The sequence below is a fragment of the Puma concolor genome, chromosome B1, assembly GCF_028749965.1.
Source record: "Puma concolor isolate L17-30 chromosome B1, mPumCon1.1.hap2, whole genome shotgun sequence".
NCBI classification, from domain to species: domain Eukaryota; kingdom Metazoa; phylum Chordata; class Mammalia; order Carnivora; family Felidae; genus Puma; species Puma concolor.
In genome coordinates, this window is record NC_141670.1 from 41,538,599 (window position 1) to 41,561,006 (window position 22,408).

At 45.4% G+C, this 22,408-nt stretch overlaps 1 protein-coding gene across 24 annotated transcripts in view; it reads left to right on the forward strand.

Annotated features, from left to right (window-relative positions):
- Positions 1 to 22,408, forward strand: part of ANK1 (ankyrin 1) — a 217,477-nt gene that overhangs the window by 186,124 nt on the left and 8,945 nt on the right. For 12 of the 24 annotated variants that reach the window (XM_086703610.1, XM_086703607.1, XM_086703606.1 and 9 more), the window contains 4 exons: positions 13,214 to 13,772; positions 16,763 to 17,060; positions 21,110 to 21,193; positions 22,215 to 22,355. In XM_086703610.1, the coding sequence (XP_086559736.1) occupies positions 13,214 to 13,772; positions 16,763 to 17,060; positions 21,110 to 21,193; positions 22,215 to 22,355 (1,082 nt within the window). Of the gene's footprint in view, positions 1 to 13,213; positions 13,773 to 16,762; positions 17,061 to 20,092; positions 20,566 to 21,109; positions 21,194 to 22,214; positions 22,356 to 22,408 lie in introns of those variants that run through there. The other 12 variants (XM_086703617.1, XM_086703622.1, XM_086703623.1 and 9 more) reach the window with 6 other exon arrangements.

The window sequence follows — 22,408 nt, forward strand, 5'->3', positions numbered from 1 at the left end:
AGAGCATGAGCAGGGGAGGGGCGGACAGAGAGGGAGACACAGAATCCAAAGCAGCTCCAGGCTCTGAGCTTTCAGCACAGAGCCCGATGTGGACCTCAAACTCACGAACCATGAGATCATGACCCGAGCCAAAGCTGGATGCTCAACCAACTGAGCCACCCAAGTGCCCCAAGAAAAAAATTTTAAGCATCAGTGAGCTATGGGACACTTTCAAGTGGCCTTATATATGTGGAAATAGTTTCCAACAGAGAATGGGTGAAAAAACATTTGAATAAATAAGGGTTGAAAAATGTCCAAATTTGTCAAAAACTAACTAATCCAAGAAGATTACACAAATCCAAGAAGTTCAGTGAACCACACGTACAAGAAAAATGGACACAATGATGCCAAGGCATATTTTAAGCAAATTGGTCAAACTAGTGATAGAGAAAGTCTTGAAAGCAGCCAAAGAAAAAGGGACATATTATGTATGAAAGAACAAAAGATAAGGATGACATCAGTGGTGCCTGGGTGGCTCAGTCAGTTGAGCATCTGACTCTTGATTTTGACCCAGGTCATGATCTCATGTTCGTGGGATTGAGACCTGTGTTGGACTTCATGCTGATGGCTTAGAGCCTGCTTGGGATGCTCTCCCTCCCTCTCTCTCTGCCCTTTCACTGCTCGCACTCTGTCTCTCAATAAATAAACGTAAAAAAGACTTTTTAAAAAGATAAGAATGACATCAAACTTCTTGTTGGAAACAGTGCAAGTGCAAAGACAGTGGAGCAACATCTTTAAAGTAGACTCAATCTTTAAAGAGCATCTCTGACCTATAACTCTATGCCTAGCAAAAGTAGCTTTCAAAAATGAAAGCAAATTCATCCCCAGGAGACCCATGCTTCAAGCAATATTAAAAAAGAAACAATAGGGGCATGTGGGTGGCTCAGTCAGTTAAGCATCCATCCAGCTCTTGATCTTAACTCAGGTCTTGAGCTCAGGGTCGTGAGTTTGAGCCCCACATTGGGCTCCACCCTGGACATGAAGACTACTTTAAAAATAAATAAACAAACAAATAAATAAATAAAATAATAAAAGTCTTTCAGGCCAAAGAAAAATGATATCAGACAGAAATATGGATCTACAAGAAGGAATTAACAATGCCAAAAACATTAACTGCAAGGATAAATACATAATTTTCTAATTAGTTACATTATTTCCTCATTATTGAAATCTCTTTAAAAGATAACTGTGTAAACAAAAATAACAATGATATAATGTTGGGTTCATAACACATGTGAAAGTGAAATGTATGACAACAATAGTACAAAAGTCAAAAAGTCAAGAGGGGAAAAATAGAAGTGTACTATTGTAAGGTGCTAATACTATATACCAAGTGGTATAATTTCACTTCAAAGTAGACTATGATAGGTCAAGGATGTGTGTTATAAGCCTTAAAGCAACTATTGAAATAATAAAACAAAGAATTGTACCTAATAATTCATCCAAATAGATCAGATGGAGTCATAATAAATTTCAATTAATTCAAAAGACATAAAGGAAGAAAAAAGAGAAGAACAGATGGGACAAAGAAAGTAGAAATTAGCAAGTAATAGATTTAAACCTAAACACATTTTTAAATAAAGTTTATATATTTTGAGAGAGAGAACATGTGCACACAGGTGAGGGAGGGGCAGAGAGAGGGGGAGAAAGAGAATCCCAAGCAGGCTCCACACTGTCAGTGTAGAGCCCAACATGGGGCTTGATCTCATGAACCGCAAGATTACAACCTGAGCCACAATCAAGAGTTGGATGCATAACCAACTGAGTCACCCAGGCACCCCTAAACCTAACAATCTCATTAAATGTAAATGGTCTGAATACCCCAATGAAAAGGCAGAGATAGTCATAATGAATATATAGGTAAATCTCAACTATCCTCTTCAAACACAAAGTCCTTAAAAGGATGAGAAAAGATAAACTGTGCTAACACTAATCAAAAGACAACTGGAATGGCTGTATTAATATCAAACAAGTGGGTTTTAGAACAAAGAGTATTACCAGAGATGAAGAAAATAATTTCATAAGTAGTTCAAGCACATAACAATCCTAAATACTTATGTACCTAGTAAGATAGCTTTCAAATACATGAAGCAAAACCTGGGAAAACTGCAATGACAAGTAGACAAAACCACAGTTATAATGGAGACTTTAGTACCCCGTCTTAATAATTGATAGAACAAGTAGAAAAATCAGTAAACATATAGAAGATTTGAAAAACACTACCATCCAGCATGACCTTTATTGTTGACAGTTATAAATATTCCACTCCATAACAGTAGCATGCATATTCTTTTCAGTTGCATCTGAAACTTACACTAACATGGACCATATTATAGACCATAAAGTAAGTCTTAGATTTAAAAGCATTTGAGATATACAAAGCATGTTCTCTGACCACAGTGAAATTAAATTAGAAAACAATAACAAAAAATCTGGAAAATCTTAAATATTTGGAAACCAAATAATACACTTCTAAATAACTCATGGGTCAAACAAGAGAGTAAAAGAGAAATTAGAACATATTCTGAAATGAATGTAAAGAAAAACACAAGATATCAAAATTTATAGGATTCCAGTTCTTGTGTGTTGGACTCAGCCTATCAATAGCTAATATTGTGGCTGGACCGACCCATGTGGTTCTTGTTATGACTGCAAGATGCCCGTTAGCAATAACCACCAGGAAACTTCAGGGGGAAAAGATTTATTAGTTACAGAACCTGAAAATTACACAGCATACTTAGGGCCACACAGCACAGTTGTCAGGGGAAAAAAAGAGAGAAGAGAACAAGCTCAGGGCTAGGGTTCTCTATTTAGGGGGTTGAAAGTGGAGGCCTAGGGTTTCATGGGCTCACTCTTTATTGGTAAATTTAAAACATAAGAGTGGGAATTTCAAGCATGAGAAAAGAAAAATCAAGTGGCCCAAATGGTCAGTCATTGAAATCAACTGAGGTCTCCATAACAAGGGAGATTCAGTGGGGAAGGGTGGCCTGGCCCTTTATCTAGTCATGTGGTTGGCAATGTGTTTATTTGAGGTAGCCATCTTTGAAGGGGAAATATAGGCAATCAAAGCTTAGGTCAGACACTTGCATTATAAAAAGGAAAAAAAAAAAAAGGAAACAAAACCCACCAGTCAGGGCTTATCCTACACCAGTAAGGCAGTACTTAGGGGGGAATTTATGTCACTAACTGTCCACAAAAGAAAGGAGAAACATTCTCAAATCAATGACCTCAGCTTCTACCTTAAGATATTAGAAAGAGAAGAACAAATTAAACCCAAAATGACCAGAAGAAAGGAAATAATAAAGGTCAGAGTAGATATCTCTGAAACTGAAAACAGAAAACAAACAAAAAACTAGGGAAAATCAATAAAATCAAACGTTGGTTCTTTGAAAAGATTGATAAAATTGACAGACCTTTAGCCAAACTGGTAAAGAAAAAGAGAAGACAAAAATTACCAATATCAGGAATAAGAGAGGTCATGTCACTACAAATTCTATAGATAGTAAAAAGATGATAAGGGATGGTTATGACAGTTTTATGCCAATAACTGAAAGCATAGATGAAATTGACAAATCTTTGAAAGATATGTTATCAAAGCTCATAGAAAGAAATAGGTGACCCTAATAGCCCTATATATATTAAACTAAATTAATACTTAAAATTTCTACAAAGAAAACAGCAAGCCTAGATGGCATCACTGGTAAAATCCACCAAACATCTAAGGAAGAAATAATTCATGTAGAAAATGTAAAAGAATATAATACTTGCCCACTCATTCTATGAGGCCAGCATTACCATGATATTAGGAGGGGAAATATTATTAGAAAGCTATAGACCAATATCCTTCATGAACATTTATGCAAAAAATTTAAATTTTATCAAGTCAAATCCAACAGGATATGTAAAAGGATAATACATTATGACCAAGTGGGGTTTATCCAAGGAATGCAAGGGTGGTTTAACATTCTAAGATATATCAATATCTGCTTCTCCATGTAATGAGCTTGGAAGCTGCCACTCTGTATGTGCTAACAAGTAAGAAGCTGAATAGACTGAAACATCAATTCTTCTAGGATCTGTAAGAGAGGTAAGGGCACAAGGCAAATTTGCTGCCCCCAAAACTGGAGAGTCTGACGGGGGGATATGGAGAATATGAATTTACCAGAGCAGGGACTCATGAGTGGAAACCACCTCAGGAGCCCATGCTGGGGTAGGAAAACCAGAACTATAACTGACAAATTGCTGGAGGCTCAGTGTAGACAACTCTGAGAATTTAAAAACTTCAGGGGGACTTGGTCTGGGGAGGGGGCGGTGCATAATTTTGTGAGATTTACCTCCAGAAGGTTCAACCAGTTTCCCACAATAAATTATCAGGAAAATCCCCTTGTGCTTCCAGCAGGGGGAGGAGAAAAGGAACTATTTTTAATTATGCCAGAGCACTGTTGTTCTTAACAAGGCCTGCCTTCAGGAAACTACTTAAGGAGAGCTTAACACCCTGGGGTTACTATCAGAGCCTAACTGATCTGGGGGGAGGGAACTACCCAACTCCAGTCAGCTAGCCTTCCTCTTGGGAGAAAGAAAATAAAATACCTAACTCCAGCCCATGCTAGCCATCTTTTCCCATCTAAAGTAAAGGGAAATTTTTGTAATACTTGTCAAGTTCACAGTCCAGAGGCATAGGCTTACTAAAGGTCTGAGACTTAATCATAGGACTATAGAATGCTTCCCCTTCCCCCACACTTCACCACTGCATTACTAAAGGCCTATTTACAGCAGTTCCTTTATCCAGGATATCATATCTGGATTTCAAGGAAAAGGTGTAAGATGTACTAAAAGGCAAAAAAAACACAGTTTGAAGAGACAGAGCAAGCATTAGAACCAGACATGGCAAGGGGTGTTGGAATTACCAGACTGGGAATTTAAAACAACTATGATTGGGGTGCCTGGGTGGCTCAGTCGATTAAGTGTCTGACTTTGGCTCAGGTCATGATCTTATGGTATGTGAGTTCAAACCCTGTGTCAGGCTCTGGGAAGACAGCTCAGAGCTAGGAACCTGCTTCACATTCTGTGTCTCCCTTTCTCTCTGCCCTCCCCTGCTCATGCTCTATCACTCTCTCAAAAAAAATAAATAAACATTTTAAAAAATAGGAAAAGCCCCTGTGATGAATATGCTAGAGCTCTAATGGGTAAAGTAGACAGCATGTAGGAACAGATGGGCTGAATGATGGAAATCCTAAAAAAGAACCAGCAAGAAATACTAGAGATAGCACTGTATCAGAAATGAAGAATGCCTTTGATGGGCTTACTAGTGCACTGGACACAGCTGAGGAAAGGATCTCCGAACTTGAGGCTCTGTCAACAGGAACCTCCAAAACCAAAAAGTAAAGAGAACAAAGACAAAAAAAAAAAAAAAAAAAAAAAAAAGAATAGAATATACAAGGAGTTTGGGACAACTACAGAAGGTATAACATATGTATAATGGCAATACCAGATGGGGAAGAAAGAAAGGAATGAATAAATATTTGAAAAAATAATAATGACTGAGAATTTACCCCAAATTAGTATCAGACACCAACCCACAGATCCAGAAAGCTCAGAGAATACAGTAGGATAAATGCCCAAAACTATACTTTTCAACCTCATTTTCAAATCACACAAAGTCAAAGAGAAAGGAAAAAAATTCTGAGGGGGGAGGATAGTGAAAAAAACCACCTTACCTATAAAGGAACAAAGATAATATTACATCTGACTTCTCCTAGAAGCCATGCAGACAAGAAGACAGTGGAGTGAAATATTTAGTGTTGAGAGGAAAAAACACCAACATAGAATTCTGTATCCTATAAAATCATACTTCAAAAGTGAAAGAGAAATAGACTTCCCAGACAACCAAAAATTGAGGGAATTTGTTGCCAGCAGACCTGTCTTGCAAAAAGTATTGAAAGAAGTTCTTTAGAGAGAAGGAAAACAATATAGGTGAGAAACCTGAACGTACATAAAGTTAGGAAGAGCATCAAAGAAAGATTAAGTGAAAATTAAATAAAAATTTAAGTTTTCTTGCTCTTAGCTGATCTACAGTTTAATAGCAGTAATGTATTCAATTATGTATGCTTCTGTACGTATCTTATGCATGTACACATACACACACGCACATATATATGTGCTTATACATAAGTGAAATGAACAACAAGTGATAGCACAGCAATGGTAGAAGGGATGAGAGGGAGGAATTAAGATCATTTTGTTGTAAGGAACTCACACTACCTGTGCTATACTGCTATTTGAAAGTGGACTATAGAAGTGTATATTGCAAATTCTAGGATAACCACTAAAAAATTTTTTAAAGAAGCATAAATAATATGCTAAGAAAGGAGAAAAGATAGAATATAAAATGCTCAATTAAAACCACAAAAGGCAGAAAAAGAGTAGAAGACAAAAATAGGAACAAAGAACAAGGGCAACAAATAGAAAACAGTAATATGATAGATATTAATCCAACTATCAGTAAACACTTTGAGAGTCAGTGGTCTAAGTGTACCAATTAAAAGACTGTGAGAATGGATCAAAAAATACATCTTGTCTACATGAAACCCACTTTAAATATAAAGACACATGTAGATTAAAAGTAAATACATGGACAAAAATACATCATGTTAATACTAATCAAAAGAGTGTAGGAGAAGCTAGATTAATTTCATACAGAGCAGACTTCAAAGCAAAGAAAATTATCAGAGATAATGAGGAGCATTACATAATGATAAAGGGATCAATTCTCCAAGAAGACCTAATAATCCTTAACATGTATGTGCCTAACGACAGAGCATCAAACTATGAGAGGCAAAAACTGAGAGAGCAAGAAGGAGAAATAGATGAATCCACTATCAGAGTTGGAAACTTCAACAGCCCTGTATCAGAAATGGACAGACCCAGTAGGCAGAAAATTGGTCAACACCACCATCATCAGCTGGATGTAACTGGCATTTGTAGACTACTTCATCCAACAACAGCAGAACACACATTCTCCTCAAGCTCACATGGTACATTCACCAAAGTAGGCCATAATCTGGGCCATAAAACACACCTTAACAAATTTAAAAGAATATAAATGACAAATCAATGTAATTCATCAGATTAATAAACTAAAAAAGAAAAAGCATATGATTACCACAATAGATGCAGAAAAAGTATTTAACAATTCCAACATCCATTCCTTGTTAGAAAACAAACAAAAAGCTCCTAGCAAAGTAGGAATAGAAAGGAATTCATTCAACCTGATAAATCATATCTATAAAAAACCTAAAGCTAACATTACATTAATGGTAAGAGACTCAATGCTTATGAATTGATGAACTGAATGTTACGTAGTAACAAGACAATGATGCCTACTCTCACTGCTTTTGTTCAACATTAGGGATGCTAACCTCTTTGGCCTCAGCCACAGCAACTTCTTACTAGATATGTCTCCAGAGGCAAGGGAAATAAAAGCAAACATGAACTATTGGGACCTCCTCAAGATAAAAACTTCTGCATAGCAAAGGAAATAACCAACAGAGCTAAAAGGCAACCAAATGGAAATGGGAGATGATATTTGCAAATGACATATCAGATAAAGGGTTACTATCCAAAATCTATATAGAATTTATCAAACTCACACCTGAAAAAACAAATAATCCAGTGAAAAAATGAGCAAAAGACAGGAACAGACACTTTTCCAAAGAAGACATCCAGATGGCTCACAGACACATGAAAAGATGCTCAACATCACTCATCATCAGGAAAATACAAATCAAAACCACAATGAGATACCACCACACACCTGTCAGAATGGCTAAAATTAACAACTCAGGATCAAGAGATGTTGGCAAGGATGCAGAGAAAGAGGAACACTTTTGCACTGCTGGTGGGAATGCAATCTGGTGCAGCCACTCTGGAAAACGGTATGGAGGTTTCTCAAAAAATTAAAAATAGAGCTTCCCTATGACTCAGCAATTGCACTACCGGGTTTTTATCCAAAAGATACAAAAATGCTGAATTGAAGGGTCATATGCATCCCAATGTTTATAGCAGTACCATCAACAATAGCCAAATTATGGAAAGAGCCCAAATTTCCATCGACTGATGAATGGATAAAGAAGATGTGGTACACACACACACACACACACGAATATTATTCGGTGATGAAAAAAATGAAATCTTGCCATTTGCAACAATGTGGATAGAGCTAGAATGTATTATGTTAAACAAAACAAGTCAGAGAAAGATAAATATATGATTCAGAGAAATTGTATTTTTCAGACAAAAATAAATATATGTGGAATTTAAGAAACAAAATAGATGAACATGGGGAAGGAAAGGAAAAATAATATAAAAACAAGGAGGCAAACCATAGGAGACTCTTAAAATACAAAGAACAAACTGAGGGTTGCTTGAGGGGTGTTGGGTGGGGGGATGAGATAAATGGGTGATGGACATTAAGGAGGGCATTTGTTGGGATGAGCACTGGGTATTATATGCAAGCAATGAATCACTAAATTCTACTCCTGAAACCATTATTGCACTATATGTTAACTAACTTGGATTTAAGTAAAATTAAAAAAAAAAATACAGATGCTAGCCAGTACAATAAGCAAGAGAAATATAAAGCAACCAGATTGGAAAGATAGAAGTAAACTGTCTCTAGTCACAGACAATAAGATCACCAATATAAAAAATCTAATGGAATCTACAAAAAGTGATTAATAAGTGTGTTTAGTAAGGTTGCAGGATACAAGTTCAGTATCTAAAATCAATTGAATTTCTATATTCTTTATCCTAGCAGTGAACAATTTTAAATTGAAATTTTGAAAAGAATATCATTTACAATAACATTGAAAACATTGAAATACTTGGAGAAAAATCTGATAAAATGAAAGACTTATGCATTGGAAACTACAAAACATTGCTGAAAGCAGTTGAAGAAGACCTAAATACATGTAGAGGTGCACCTTGTTAATGGGTCAGAAGACTTGATATTGTCAGTTCTCCTTTAACGGATCTGTATGTTTGATGCAATCCCGATCAAAACCCCTGTAGGCTTTTTTTGTAAACAAAGTCGTTCTAAAATTCATATGTAAAGGACCTAGAATATCCAAGACAACTTTGAAAATGAACAAAATTGGAGGACTCACACTACCTGACTTCAAGATTCATTACAAAGCTACAGTAATTATTACAGTTGTGGTACTGTCATAAAGATGAATGAATTAGTGGATCAGAATGGAGTCCAGAAACAGATCCATATATATATATATGAACAACTGATTTTCAACAAAAGTATAAAGGCAGTTTGGTGGATAAAGGATAATTTTTACAAGTGGGGCTGGAACAATTGGATATTCATAAGCAAAAATGAACTTGGATTCCTACCTTGCATCAGCATATACAAAATTTAACTCAAAAGGGATGGTAGACTAAATGTACAACTGAACATAAAAACTTCTAGAAATAAACATAGAACTATAAAACTTCTAGAAGAAAACATGAAAGAAAACCTTAGAAATCTTGGGTAAGGCAAAGATTTCTTAGCCCCAACTCCATAAGTACAATCTGTAAAAGAACAAATTGGTAAATTGGGCTTCATCAGAAACAAAAACCTGCTGTTCAAAATACACTATTGTGAAAGTGAAAAGATAAGCTACGGTTTGGGAAAAAATACTGGAAATAATCATCTGATATAAGACTTGTATCCAGAATATGTAAAGAACTCTCAAAACTCAATAATAAGAAAACAAACAACCCAGTTTTTAGCAGAGCAGATTTGAACAGTTAACCCCGAAGATACAAAGATGGCAAAGAAACACATAAAAAGGTGTTCAACACTAATACCCATTAGGGAAATACAAGGAGATACCACTACACCCCTGTCAGAATGGCTAAAATGAAAAAGGTTGATCATACCAGGTGTCACTGAGGATAGGGAGGAACTGGCACTCTCATAACATTGCTGGTGGGAATGTAAAATGAAACAGCCAATTTGGAAAGCACTTTTGTTTCTTTTTTTTCAACGTTTATTTATTTTTGGGACAGAGAGAGACAGAGCATGAACGGGGGAGGGGCAGAGAGAGAGGGAGACACAGAATCGGAAACAGGCTCCAGGCTCCGAGCCATCAGCCCAGAGCCCGACGCGGGGCTCGAACTCCCGGACCAGCACTTTTGTTTCTTAAGACGTTAAAGTACACCTATCATATGATCCAGCCATGCTACTCCTAGGTGTGTACCCTAAAGAAACAAAGCATATGTTCACATAGACAAGCAGCTTTATTTGTAACAGCCCCGGACTGGAAGCAACTCAAATGTCGATTAACAGGTAAATGGGTAAACTGTGGTGCATCTAATGGAATACAGCTCAGCAGTAACAATGGATAAATCATCAATACATCCAACAGCAAGGATGATACCCAAATAGGCCAAGTGAAAGAAGCCAGATTAAAAAAAAAAGTACATACTGTCTAATTCCATTTATGTAAAGTTCTGGGAAATGCAAACTAATGTATAGTGTCAGAGAGCAGATCAGTGGTTACCTGGGAGCACGGACACAGAAGGAAGGATTATAAAGCATGAAGACACCTTTCAAGGGTGATGAATATCCCTCTTTTCATTGTGGTGATGGTTTCATGAAACTCATCAAATTATCTGCTTTAAATATGCGCACTTACTGTATGTCAACTATACCTCAATAAAGCAATTTTAAAAGATACTAATGGCAAAATCTAGTAGACCAGACCACTCTTACTATGTGCCCTGAGCTAGTTGCTGTACCTCTAGTTCCCTAATCTATAAAGTAGGAGTGATATTGCCTTACTCGTAGGGTTGTTGTGACAATTAAAAATAACATATTTGGTATGTTCTATACAAAATGGATGCTCAATTAGTAACTGCAATAATACGATAATGCCCTCAAGAATAAGAAGAGAATAATCACTTGACTCTAAAATGTTCGGCTCACATATATTCCAGAGAGATTACTGTGGATGGTTTGAAGGCCCTTGGCCCTGGTTTCCCAATGGGTCATGGTTTCACATACAGTCACTTTGACTTAACATGGGAAGATCTGTTCTGCCCAGTTTTCCTACTTTCCCACCTCCTCTTTGTTCCTCCTCTTTTGGCCAGAGCTGAAAGGGGAGTCCTTTAGTCTTGGCAAACGCAGCCCTGCCCTCCCAGCCACCCCACCACCTGATGGTCTCTTCGTCTTCCTTCTCATTTTGGGACCTGGAATCACATAGACTTGTAGAGATCGGTCAGCGAGAGAACTCTACTGGGAAGATTAAGGGAGACTGTATGTCAATCACACAGCATGGCTCCTGGCTCCTGGAACACATCTTTAAGTCAGCAGTTGTGGTTTGGCTAAATATGGCTGAGGTCATCCACTCTGGCTCCTGTACCCTCCTCACACTCTGGAGCGCTCTGGCCAACGGATTCCCAATCCTGTTCTAAGAAAGTGGGAGGAGGAGGGAGACACCACCCCTGCCCTCAAAGGGTGTACAGTCCCATGACCCAGCTCAGTGAGGGAACCTAGGATGGGCTCAGAGATTGCCAAAACAAGGTGAGCTGAAGTCTCAGGGAAAATGTCATGAAAAAAGAGGATGACGGGAGCCTGTCTTGTTTGTGTGCGTTGGTGTGTTTGTAATCCTCAGCCCTTCACACGGTACCTGGCACGTAAGCGGGCCTCAGTTCACACCTTTTGGTTGAACAAGTGAGTTAATGAGGAGAGCAGCAGAAGGTATTGTGTCAAGTAGAGAAGAACTGGGAGAACAGGAGCTGAGTTCCAGACTTGGGATAGGAGGGTCCGTGTGGCCGGAAGAAAGGCCAGGCCCTGGGAAGAGCTGGATGTGGGGTGGTGAGGGGTGAACGGCGGGATGGAGAGTCTGAACGCTAGGTTAGGGGCCTCTCTGGCACAGGGAGGTCCTTAGAGACGCTGTAGGGGCGGCCTCGCCCATCCCCAGGGGTCCTGCTCTAAACCCCGGTTCCCCAGACGAGCTGAGCTGACTGGAGAAGCTTGTGTTCCGGTCCCTTCTCCCACCCACAGATGGGTACCAGCTCTGAAGGGGAGGCAGAGGCCCTCTTTGCCCTATCCATGGACCCACACTCCTGGCTGGAGGAGAGCAGAGGGGCCAACTGACAGAACGTGCCCTTTCAGCTCACATTCAGATTCCTCATACACGTATACGTGCCACTCACCCAGGCTCCTAGTTGCTGCTGAACGTCAGGGAGCCAGTGCCAGAGCCAACCAGAAGACTAGCAGGGCCTCTTGTCTGAGCCAGTCTCAAGGAGCAGCCAGAGGAACAGGCTGTGGTGACCCTCGGGCCATGCATGCAGCGGCCTGAGCTGGCTGACTGCTGACCTGGAGCTGGTGTGAACTGAGCAGGGCCAGGAGTGTCAGGGCAGATGTGCCGGGGCCTCCTGCTGCCCTCTGACCTGGCCTCCTATTTTGAATGCTTAGAACTCTCCCTTGTGCCACTTTAGAGCACTCAGCATTTCCAGAACCAGTCTGCAACTTGAGGAAAAGTTACTTCATCTGGAACCAAATGGTTTGCCATTTGACCAGCGCTCGGAGGGTGGGTGTTCGGTGCACCCCGTTAGACCCTCCAAGGCAGCTTGGTTATTGCCCCCAGACCTGGGTGGGCAGTACCCTCCCTTGAAGGTACATTCCTGACTGATACCCCAAGGACTGTGCTAAAGGAATGTTTCAAGCAAAGAAAGAGCAACATTTCTTTCTGCCCAGACGTCAAGAAGTGGGCTTTCCTCTGGTTAGACAGATTGGAGCACAAATCCTTGACTCAAGGCTTCTTGATCTAGCGCTCTGAACTGGACAAGAAAGAATTCCAATCTCTTCTCTTTGCCATTCAGCAAAGGATCCCTCGTCTCCACCCCCTACTTCCTGGCTGTCTCCCACAGAGCCTTGTTTCTCCTGCCCTGGTGCCCCGGGCAGCAGCCACAAGCCTGAGCATTGGACACGGAGCTTGGAAAGCCCCCTCCCCGGAATGTGCATGCATTTTCAATGGCTGTGCCTGTGTGTGTGTGTGTGTGTGTGCGCGCGCGCGCGTGCACGCACAGGCGTGTGCGTGTGTGTGGATTTGCACGTAAGTGTGTGTGACAAAAATCGCTTCTGGAGCATGTTGCCCTCTGTCTGCCCATCCAGGTTACTCCTCGCTGCAGGACGAGCTGCTGTCCCCTGCCTCCCTGCAGTACGCACTTCCCTCTCCGCTGCGTGCAGACCAGTACTGGAACGAGGTGGCCGTCATAGATGCCATCCCATTGGCGGCCACGGAGCATGACACCATGCTGGAGATGTCTGACATGCAGGTGTGGTCCGCGGGCCTCACACCCTCCCTGGTCACTGCTGAGGACTCCTCTCTGGAGTGCAGCAAGGCCGAGGACTCTGACGCCACCGGCCATGAGTGGAAGCTGGAAGGGGTGCTCTCCGAGGGACCCCAGGGCCCCATGCTGGGCTCTCTGGACCTTGTGGAGGATGACACAGTGGATTCAGATGCCACAAATGGCCTTATCGATTTGCTTGACCAGGAAGAAGGTCAGAGGTCAGAAGAGAAGCTGCCAGGTCATAAGAGTCAGGAGGACTCCACAGGTGTAGGTCAAGACTCAGAGAATGAAGTGTCTCTTGTTTCAGGCCAGCAGAGGGTGCAAGCCCACATCACAGAATCCCCCAGCGTGAGTCGGGTGATGGAGACCAGCCAGGACAGGTAAGGGCCGGGCTGCCATGACAGGATACGTTTCGTCTTCCTGGGCTTCGGGTGAGATGGTGCCTGACAGTGAGTACAGAGGGAATGCTCAGGTGCTGCTGCTGACCTTGACCCTGCGCTCTAACTGCCCAGGAGCAAAGCAGCTCAGCGTGGCGCCGGCTGGCCTGTGAAGTCACCCAGCCCTCGCTCAGCCCTCTGTCCTGTAGGAGTGGAGCAGTGATCTGTAAAGGCCAGTCCTCACCCAGGATGCCCCTGGGTGTGGCCAGCAGGGGAGAGGCCGGGGCGTTGGGACAGGGAAGGGTGCTAGGAGAGAGAGATTGTAAGGCTTGGTAGAGCCACCTCTCCAAAGTGCAGCTGAGGGTAGGTGCCCTGGGCCCTTTCTGTTGGGTGCTTGGCTGTTGAAGACCATATTTAGAAGCCCAGAAGCAGCAGGGCCCAGGGAAGTTATTCAGGCAGTCTCACACCCTGCGTGTGACCGAGCTGATAATGGCGCCCCCTTTGAAACTGTCCCCCTTTGAAAGTGTGAGGCTGGTGGGCTTATTGGGGCAGGACAGAGCTTTCATCTACTGAGAGACGGGTGATTCTCCTGGGCTGCTCCTGTGCCTGTAGCGGGACAGCAGCTTGGATGGTTCAGGCAGAAGGGCCTTCTGCAGATGCTGTAGAAGCCACAGGCCCGACTCACATCCATGGCAGTGGGCCCACCATACCCTAGGGCTGGGCAGAATGTGGAGGGTCACTTTGGCCTTCCTGGACTGGCATAGGAACTGGGCCACAGTGGCCCTTTCCTCCATATCACTTCCTAGATTTTCCCTAAAGCAAGGAGAGAGTTCACATGCTCCCTGAAGGCTGTGCACAGCCAGCACACCCAGGTTGCTCAGGTCTGGCCAGGCCGTGGGAAATCTGTTCTCACTTCCTCTTCCCACCCACATCCCCCCTCAGACCCTCTCAGAAGCCCAGTCTGACCGGGTCCACTCAGTGTGACCCAAGTACCGACGTAGGAGGGAAGAGAAAGCCATTTACAAGAGGAGACAGCAGGGATTTATTTTGTTTGGGTTTTGTTTCCTAAATGAATCCTTTGTTTAGTGGGGAGAATTGGACAGACTGAGTAGAGTGAAATACTGGCATGCCTGTGACAGAGGCCATCACCCAACAACCTGTGGTAACCATTCATTCAGCAGGCATTTAGGGCACACTATGTGCCAGCCGCTGCACCACTGTCCCAGCAGGGCCACCAAATGGGGAACCGGAAGGCCTGGTGCCAGTGCAGGGTGTGGTACAGCTTGGCTCTCTGTCCTTGGTCAGCCCTCCGGTGGGGACAGATGAATGTCATTCACTCACCCAACAGTATGTATTGCGTGCCTACTGTGTGCCAGGCACCTATAAACGTGCCTCGGTGCTGAAGATGTGGCATTGAACAAAACACAGAAAAGTCTCCCATCTGCAGAGAGTGTGTGGTCTAGTGAGGAAATGGACAATAAATGAGATAAAGCCAAATAAATGGAAAGTATTTAAAAGGTAAAAGTTAGATGATAGTGCTAAAAAGGAAAATAAAGGAGGGAAGAGGGTGGGATGCACATACCTGTGTGGAGAGGGGATGGCCAAAATGAGGGATTGGGTAGCAGGGGAGGCCTGAGTCTGTGACGTTGGAGTGAAGACCAGAAGGAATTAAGGGGTGAACCATATGAATACCAGAGGGGACATATCCAGCAGAAGACCCAGCCAGTGCAAAGGTCTTGTGGTAGAACATGCATGGCCTAGTCGAGGACCAGTGAGAAGGTCACTGATCACAGCAGAGTGATGGAAGGAGCTAATGGGGCCAGACACGTCCAGCCTTGAGTTCCTAGAAAGACTTTGGCATTCATTGGGTGGGATGGTGAGCCACTGGAGGGTTTTGAGCAGAGGAAGTGAGGTGATGTGGCAGCTGCCTTGAGAACAGCCTGACAGGGCCAGGGGTCAGGCAGAGGCAGGGAGATGAGCCAGGAGGTAAGAGTTGCTACTAGTATGGACCAAGATGGCGGCAGTGCTGGTGGTAAGAAATGATTGTGTTCAGGTTATATGCTTGAAAGTTGAACAAACAAGAGGTTTGCTGACAAATAAGACATGGAGTGTGAGAGAGAGAAGTCTAAGAGTTCCCTAATGTCCTTGACCTGACAACTGGAAGGATGAAGAGGCTATGTAGTGCAGGGTGGGGAAGACTGGGCAGAACGGGGGGGGGGGGGGAGTCAGGAGTATGGATTTGATCATGCTATCCCTGAGATGCCTGTTAGAGCCCCCCAGAGCAAAGACGTTCAGGAGGCAGCTGGGCATATACATCTGCAGCTTGAGGAAGAGATTCTGTGTGCACACCTGGGCATCATGAGGACACAGGTGGGATGTGAAGCCATGGATTGAACGAGCTCACTTAGGAAGTAGATGTAGGTAGAGATGAGGTCTGAGAACTGAGCCTGAGGTGGCCCAGTGCTCAGACGTCAGAGAAATTAGGAGAAACTGACAAAGGACACTGAGAAGTGGTAGCCAGAGAGAGGGGAAAACCAGGCAAATGTGGTATCCAGAAGCCATAGAAGATTGTGTTTCCATGGGGAGAGAGTGGTCGCCTTATTGGATGAGCACTGGGATAAGGACTGTGGAGTGCAGGTGGCCTGGAGGGCTGGAGGGAGGCAGAGGAGGTGATGGGCATGGAGACCTGGGTGACAGCCATCAGTGTGAGCCAAGTGCCTCAGGAGCCCAGGGTGAAGAGCCAGCCACTTAAAGGGATGGGCCAGTGGCACTGGTACCCGTGGCCCTCTCCACCTGGACAGCAGGAACGGGCCACTTGTGCCTCTCTGGACAGGGCAGTCAGCTATGTGCTGACCATGTGTAATTGCTCATGCAGTCCCGTCCCTTGGGTGTGCAGTATGGGATGTGGAGCCAGCGCTCTGGAGGGGGAGGGTATCTGAGCGGCCAGAGACTGAAGGGCGACCCAGTGCCCTTTCTCTCTTCCTGGACCCCAGATTGCAGGACTGGGAGGAAGAAGGCTCCATTGTCTCATACCTACAAGATGCTGCACAAAGTTCCTGGCAAGAGGAGGTCGTACGTGGCCCACACTCATTCCAGAGTACGGTCACCACCATCAAAGAGCTGGAGCCCAGTGGGTCTCAGGAGTATGAGAAGGTCCTGCTGTCTGCAACTGAGCACATTTGGGAGGAGCAACCAGAGGCTGAGAGCCTGCAGGCCGACAGGGAACGGAGACGACAAAGCCACCAGGAGTGGGTGCAGGAGGCTCGGAGCACTTTCTCCCAGATGGCAGAGGTGAGACGCCCACAGAGGCACCTGCTGATGCCTGCCAGCACTGGAGGGGCCTGAGGCCCAGGGCAGCCTCTCATTCCATCAAGCCCCAGGCCAAGCATGCTTCCTTTCTTTAAAAGTTGTGGCTGTGACTTCACTTTCTCTAGAAGCAAGGATACAAAGCCCCGGTCTCTGCTGAGGGAAGGAAGTAACATTCACGGGGCATCCCAGGCACACAGCCTATGATGTCATGTTCACACTGCCTCGGGTCTCTGTTGTCATTCCCATGTGGCAGCTGACGGTCGAGCCGCTTGTCCAAGGTCACAGGATGAGAGGCAGGCTTTGCAGTTAGGTCTGGCTGATTCCCAAGCCATGGTTTTTGTTTGTTTTCTTTTTCCGTGGTGTGTTTTAGGAAGGGTGTAGAGCAGAGAGACCTGAGTGTTAGACTGACTCTGGTCCCACCATGGTCAGTGTGGCTACGGACAAGCCACTCTCTTCTCGGCATCTGGGTTTCCTCATTGGTAAAAGAGGAGTGAATGGATTACCACCAAGGTGCACTGGCTCAGGAGTTCTGTGATCCTGTGGGGGGCTCCACAGGTGGACCAGGAGAGGCCTGCTGGCCTCGCTCCTGACTTCTTGTCTCTGCCTACCTCAGGCCTCCCTCCTCTGTTTGGGTTTGCCCTGCTGTACTTATTATCTGTTTGCTTTAGCTTCACTCCCCTTTCACATTCTCTTGCCCCCCAACATTCCCACTCCCGTAGACATCCATTTTAATGTGTTTTTGGAAAAATTTTTTATTTTGAAAAATCGCAAATAAATACAAAAACAGAATAGCATATTAATTTCCATGCACACTCCACCCAGGCTGTACAGTTACCCAGTTATGGCCAATCTTGTTTCATCTATACCTTCTCCACTTTTCTCTCCCCCAACGTATTATTTTGAAACAAAATACCCAGATACCTTATTAAGCTGTGCCTTTTTAATGTATGCTCTTTTATAAAATCTGCATGGCCATTCCGTGCATATGCATTTTTAGCGTGTGCATAAATGATGTGTTCTGCGTCTCATTTGGTTTCTTATGGTTCAGTCAGGACTGTTTCCTCATTTGGGAGCCCTTTCCTCTTCTCTCTCCCCTCTGCTGCTTTCTCTTCTCTCTCTGCCCTACCTGAACCTGAGCCCTAGCAGGCACCTTGGGGCGCCCACGACCAGGTTAGCTGCACAATAGTGCTGGGCTGCTGGCTGCAAAGAACTGCTAGGAATCCAATATGGTTTTATTTAGATACTTCCCTCCAAGTATGTGACTTGGACAAGATAGGCAGCTGTGTCCATTTTTAACCCCAGACCACCCTGTGCATTCTTGGCCATCAGGCTAGCCTTTGGCACTTCTACTGCTCCTAATAGCAAGCACTGGGCTGAGAGCATGGGTGCTCTTAACCGGGTCTATGATCCTGAATCCTTGGGAAAGAGAAGGACGCCAGGAGCCTTCTTATGCATGGCCCCTCTGCAGTCAGCCTTTGGTCATGGGAGGACTGGGGAAAAAGCAAGGGCACTCTAGGGGGTCATGAGAGAAACCTTCTAGGTCATAGGGTCCAACTGCCTCATTTATCATTGAGGAAACTGAGGTTCCAGAGAAACTTCTCCAGGGTCACACAGTGAACCAGTGTCAGGGCCAGAGGAGTCCGGATCCTGTTTCCCAGTCGGAATGAGTGGCTATGAAGGGCCCCCAGGCCTGATGCCTTCCAAATCTAGGACAGGATTGGATGTTGTGGGTGAGCTGTTGTCCTCGTCATCGGATGGGACTCCAGAGATGATAATGAGGCCCATTGAAGGGTTTCCAAAGAGCCCATTTACTAGTATTTCCAGTAAGTCTCTGGAAACACTGACAGAGAGATGCCCTCCAATTTGGAGCCAGGAAGGCAAGCCTGAGATGACTGTAGGACATTCTCCTCTGAGACCCCAGATGGAAATATCTGAAGTTGGACTCTTATCTGGGCTAACAGTGAATGCTCTCCAGCGCCCAGCTCCTTTGCATGTGCCATGGGCTTTTATTTTTTCCAGGTGCTTCCTTGTTGAAACAAGGCAGTATTGTGTAGTGATGGGAGTTTGAAACTTGAGTCATTTCCTTACTCTTTGACCAGGCAAGTTATTTAACCTCTCTGTGCCTCTATTTCCTCTGTGTAAAATGGAAAAATGGCAGGGTCGTCGGAAGGCTTAACTGGGTTAGTGTATGAAATGCACGTAGAATCCTGCCTGCCAGCAGTACTCACTCCTAGTCGTCCCTGTTTTACAGAAGGAGGAAACTGAGGCCCAGAGAAGGTACCCAGGTTTCCCAGCCCTTACAGTGAGTGAGTTGCAGGGTCAGCTGGCTGTGTCCCAGATCTTTGTTCCCTGTTACTCAAAGAGGAACAGCTTGATCCCGAAAGTGAAATTCCTTTCTGCGGCAGCTGCTGCCCGCTGCATTTGTGAATCAGCTCTGTGAAGACAAGCTTAAAGCGCATGGTTCCTGCTCGTGGGCGTTGACAGCCCAGCATGGGAAGAGCCTTTGAGGACAGGCCTTAAATAGACACACCAGTTACACGCTTACGTTTAGGGTTGCTGTGCCCGGTAAAGGGGGCGGGGAGTGCAGAGGGCCCTCGGGGCTGATGGGAACTGCAAGGGCTTCCAGGGGGCCCCACCACCAGTGTGGACCCCACTGGGCTAATTTGGCTAGGCCTGAGCAAATCACTCATCCCAGGGCTATTTTTGAAAGAAACCCCTGTCTGTCCAGGGTATTAGCCAGTCCCATCCCTGCGCATGGGGGTGAACTCCGTTCTCATCACGGCAGTAACAGCCCAGGGAAACACACAAGTAGCCACATTCTCGAACAGCTTTCCTGGAGTCCCCGAAAGGGAACATGTTCCTGGGCAGCACTGCCTGTAGTTCGCATAGGCCTGGAGGGCAAGAGCACAGGGCGGGGCACCAGTCACTCACAGAGTGACTTTGACATGCACTTTCAGTGCCCAGGATAGACGCACCTGCCAGCTCCCTTCTAGCCCAGTTGGACAGCCCCAGCAGCTGGTTTGGGGAGCTAAAATTATCGAGGCCTGATGTCACCCAGGCGTGAGGGCAGAGCCTAGGGCAGCTCAGTAGGAGGGCACTCAGCGGGGCAGTTGTGGTGAGAGGCCGTCCAGTCTCCTGCGGAGAGAGAATGGAAGGGGCCCCAGGGGCACTCAGGAGTCCCAGAGGAGAATGAGAGACTGGACCCCCACAGCAGCCGGACCCCTAGTCCTGCTAGTCCCTGGAGGGCCCAGCTGCTGAGGAGGTGAGGATGTGGACTTTCATCACCCAGCTCCTGGTCACCCTAGTGCTCCTGGGCTTCTTTCTGGTCAGCTGTCAGAATGTGATGCACATTGTCAAGGGCTCCCTGTGCTTTGTGCTGAAGCACATCCACCAGGAGCTGGACAAGGAGCTGGGGGAGAGCGAGGGCGTGAGTGACGACGAGGAGACCATCTCCACCAGGGTGGTCCGGCGTCGGGTTTTCCTGAAGGTAACCACCAGGCAGGAGGCAGGGCTGAGGGCACGGCACTGCCATGTGTGCGGGCAGCAGCTGGGGGGCGGTGCGGGACCCCACGTCAGGGGACGGGTGCGGATTCTGCACAGCCCACTGTGCCGCGGTTGCACCGGAGGCTCAGCTCCGGGACTTGGGAGGCCACACTCCCGGCCTCAGTGTCTGTGGAAGGGCTTTCTACACCGGAAGGTGCTGTCGAAATCGAAATTAGGTGCCTCGCTTCCCGCCTCAGGGCCTCCTCTGTAAAACTTATGTAACCAGCCCGGTTTTGCCTGCTCCCTGTTGAGGGTATCAATCTCGCAAGCTTGGGGCTCCATCCCATCTTCGGGCCCCACGGCCCCCAGGGGCACCGCTCGCGCTTGGAGCTCTCGGTTTGTGTGCCACGACTTGCTGAGTTGGAGTTTCCTGCCGTGGTGGGGATTTGTCCGTCTGTGGCTGCTGGCTCCCACTCTTTTCATCCGCCACCTCTTTCCCAGACTACGCGCTTACTAATACTGAATTTTCTCCTTTTCTCCAATCCTAGGGGAATGAGTTTCAGAGTATTCCAGGGGAGCAGGTGACAGAGGAACAGTTCACAGATGAGCAGGGCAACATTGTCACCAAGAAGGTGGGTGCACAGAGTCCTCCTGAGCTGGAGAGACACAGGGGGGCTAGATGGTGCTGGACTCACCTCCCAGCTTCTCACTGCTACCCTAACAGAGGGTAAACATGGCTACAAAGAGACAGGTTCAGGTGCCGGGAGCTCTGGTCTTCTGAGGTCCGGCATGACATTCCTCAAAGCTACTTTACTGATTCAGCCTGAATTCAGCTCCTGCTACTTGTTCCAGAAGGACCAGGCTCCATGGAACAGCCCAAACCTAGTCCAGCAACGTCTAGCCCTGAAAACAGCTGTAAGACAGAAAGGTGGTGGCCCCCGAACTACCATGGGCCTGCGAAACCAAAAGGGCTGTGGAGGTGCATTGAATGGGTAGCAGATTTTAGTTCAGTAGACCTGATTTTGCCTGTCAGGTTTTGGGCACCGTAATAGGCATGGGCAGAAGGGAGAGGAGGAGCAAAGGGAAGACCTTGTATGGGTTTCCACTGTGGTGCTGCTCCCGCTATTGAAGCAAGACCACTCAGGTGGCCATCTTTCCTCTTACAAGGTGTGCTTCATGCAGACAGGGACTGTGTCTTATTTTGTTTTCATCTCCCAGTCCCAGTACATGGGAGGTGCAGAGGAAACAGTGTTGGAATATTCAGGTGACTGAATAAGGGAACATAATTGCATGGAATACCATAGATGAAAAGGAAATACGCTTTGCCCTCAGGAGCTCACAATGCACGGAAGACAGAGTGACCTTCCAACAATATGAAGAGGCAAACTCTGATCATTAATGAAATCGGCTAAGACCCATTTGCAAATTCTAGCCCCTCTGAGGCTGCCCAGAGCCTGTTTTCCACACAGTGATGGGGGGGGGGGGTGGTGGTGGTCACAGACCAATCCCCATTCTTGGCCACTCATGGAAGGGCACCTTAGGACAAAGGACAAAGGCTGCCTGTCCCCCAAATCTCACTCCCGGGGACCTGCTCTTCTCATCCTCTGTTTCAATGGCTTCACAGGCCTTTTCTCCCTTCCCTCTCTCTTCCAGATCATTCGCAAAGTTGTTCGGCAGATAGACTCATCTGGTGCTGATGACACCCAGGAGCATGAGGAGGTGATTGCTGAGGGGCCCCTGGAGGACCCTAGTGAGATGGAAGCTGATATTGATTACTTTATGACACATGCCAAGGTACTGCGGCGGCTGCAGCCTCCCAGAGGCTCTCGCCCTTCTGAGCGCCTGTC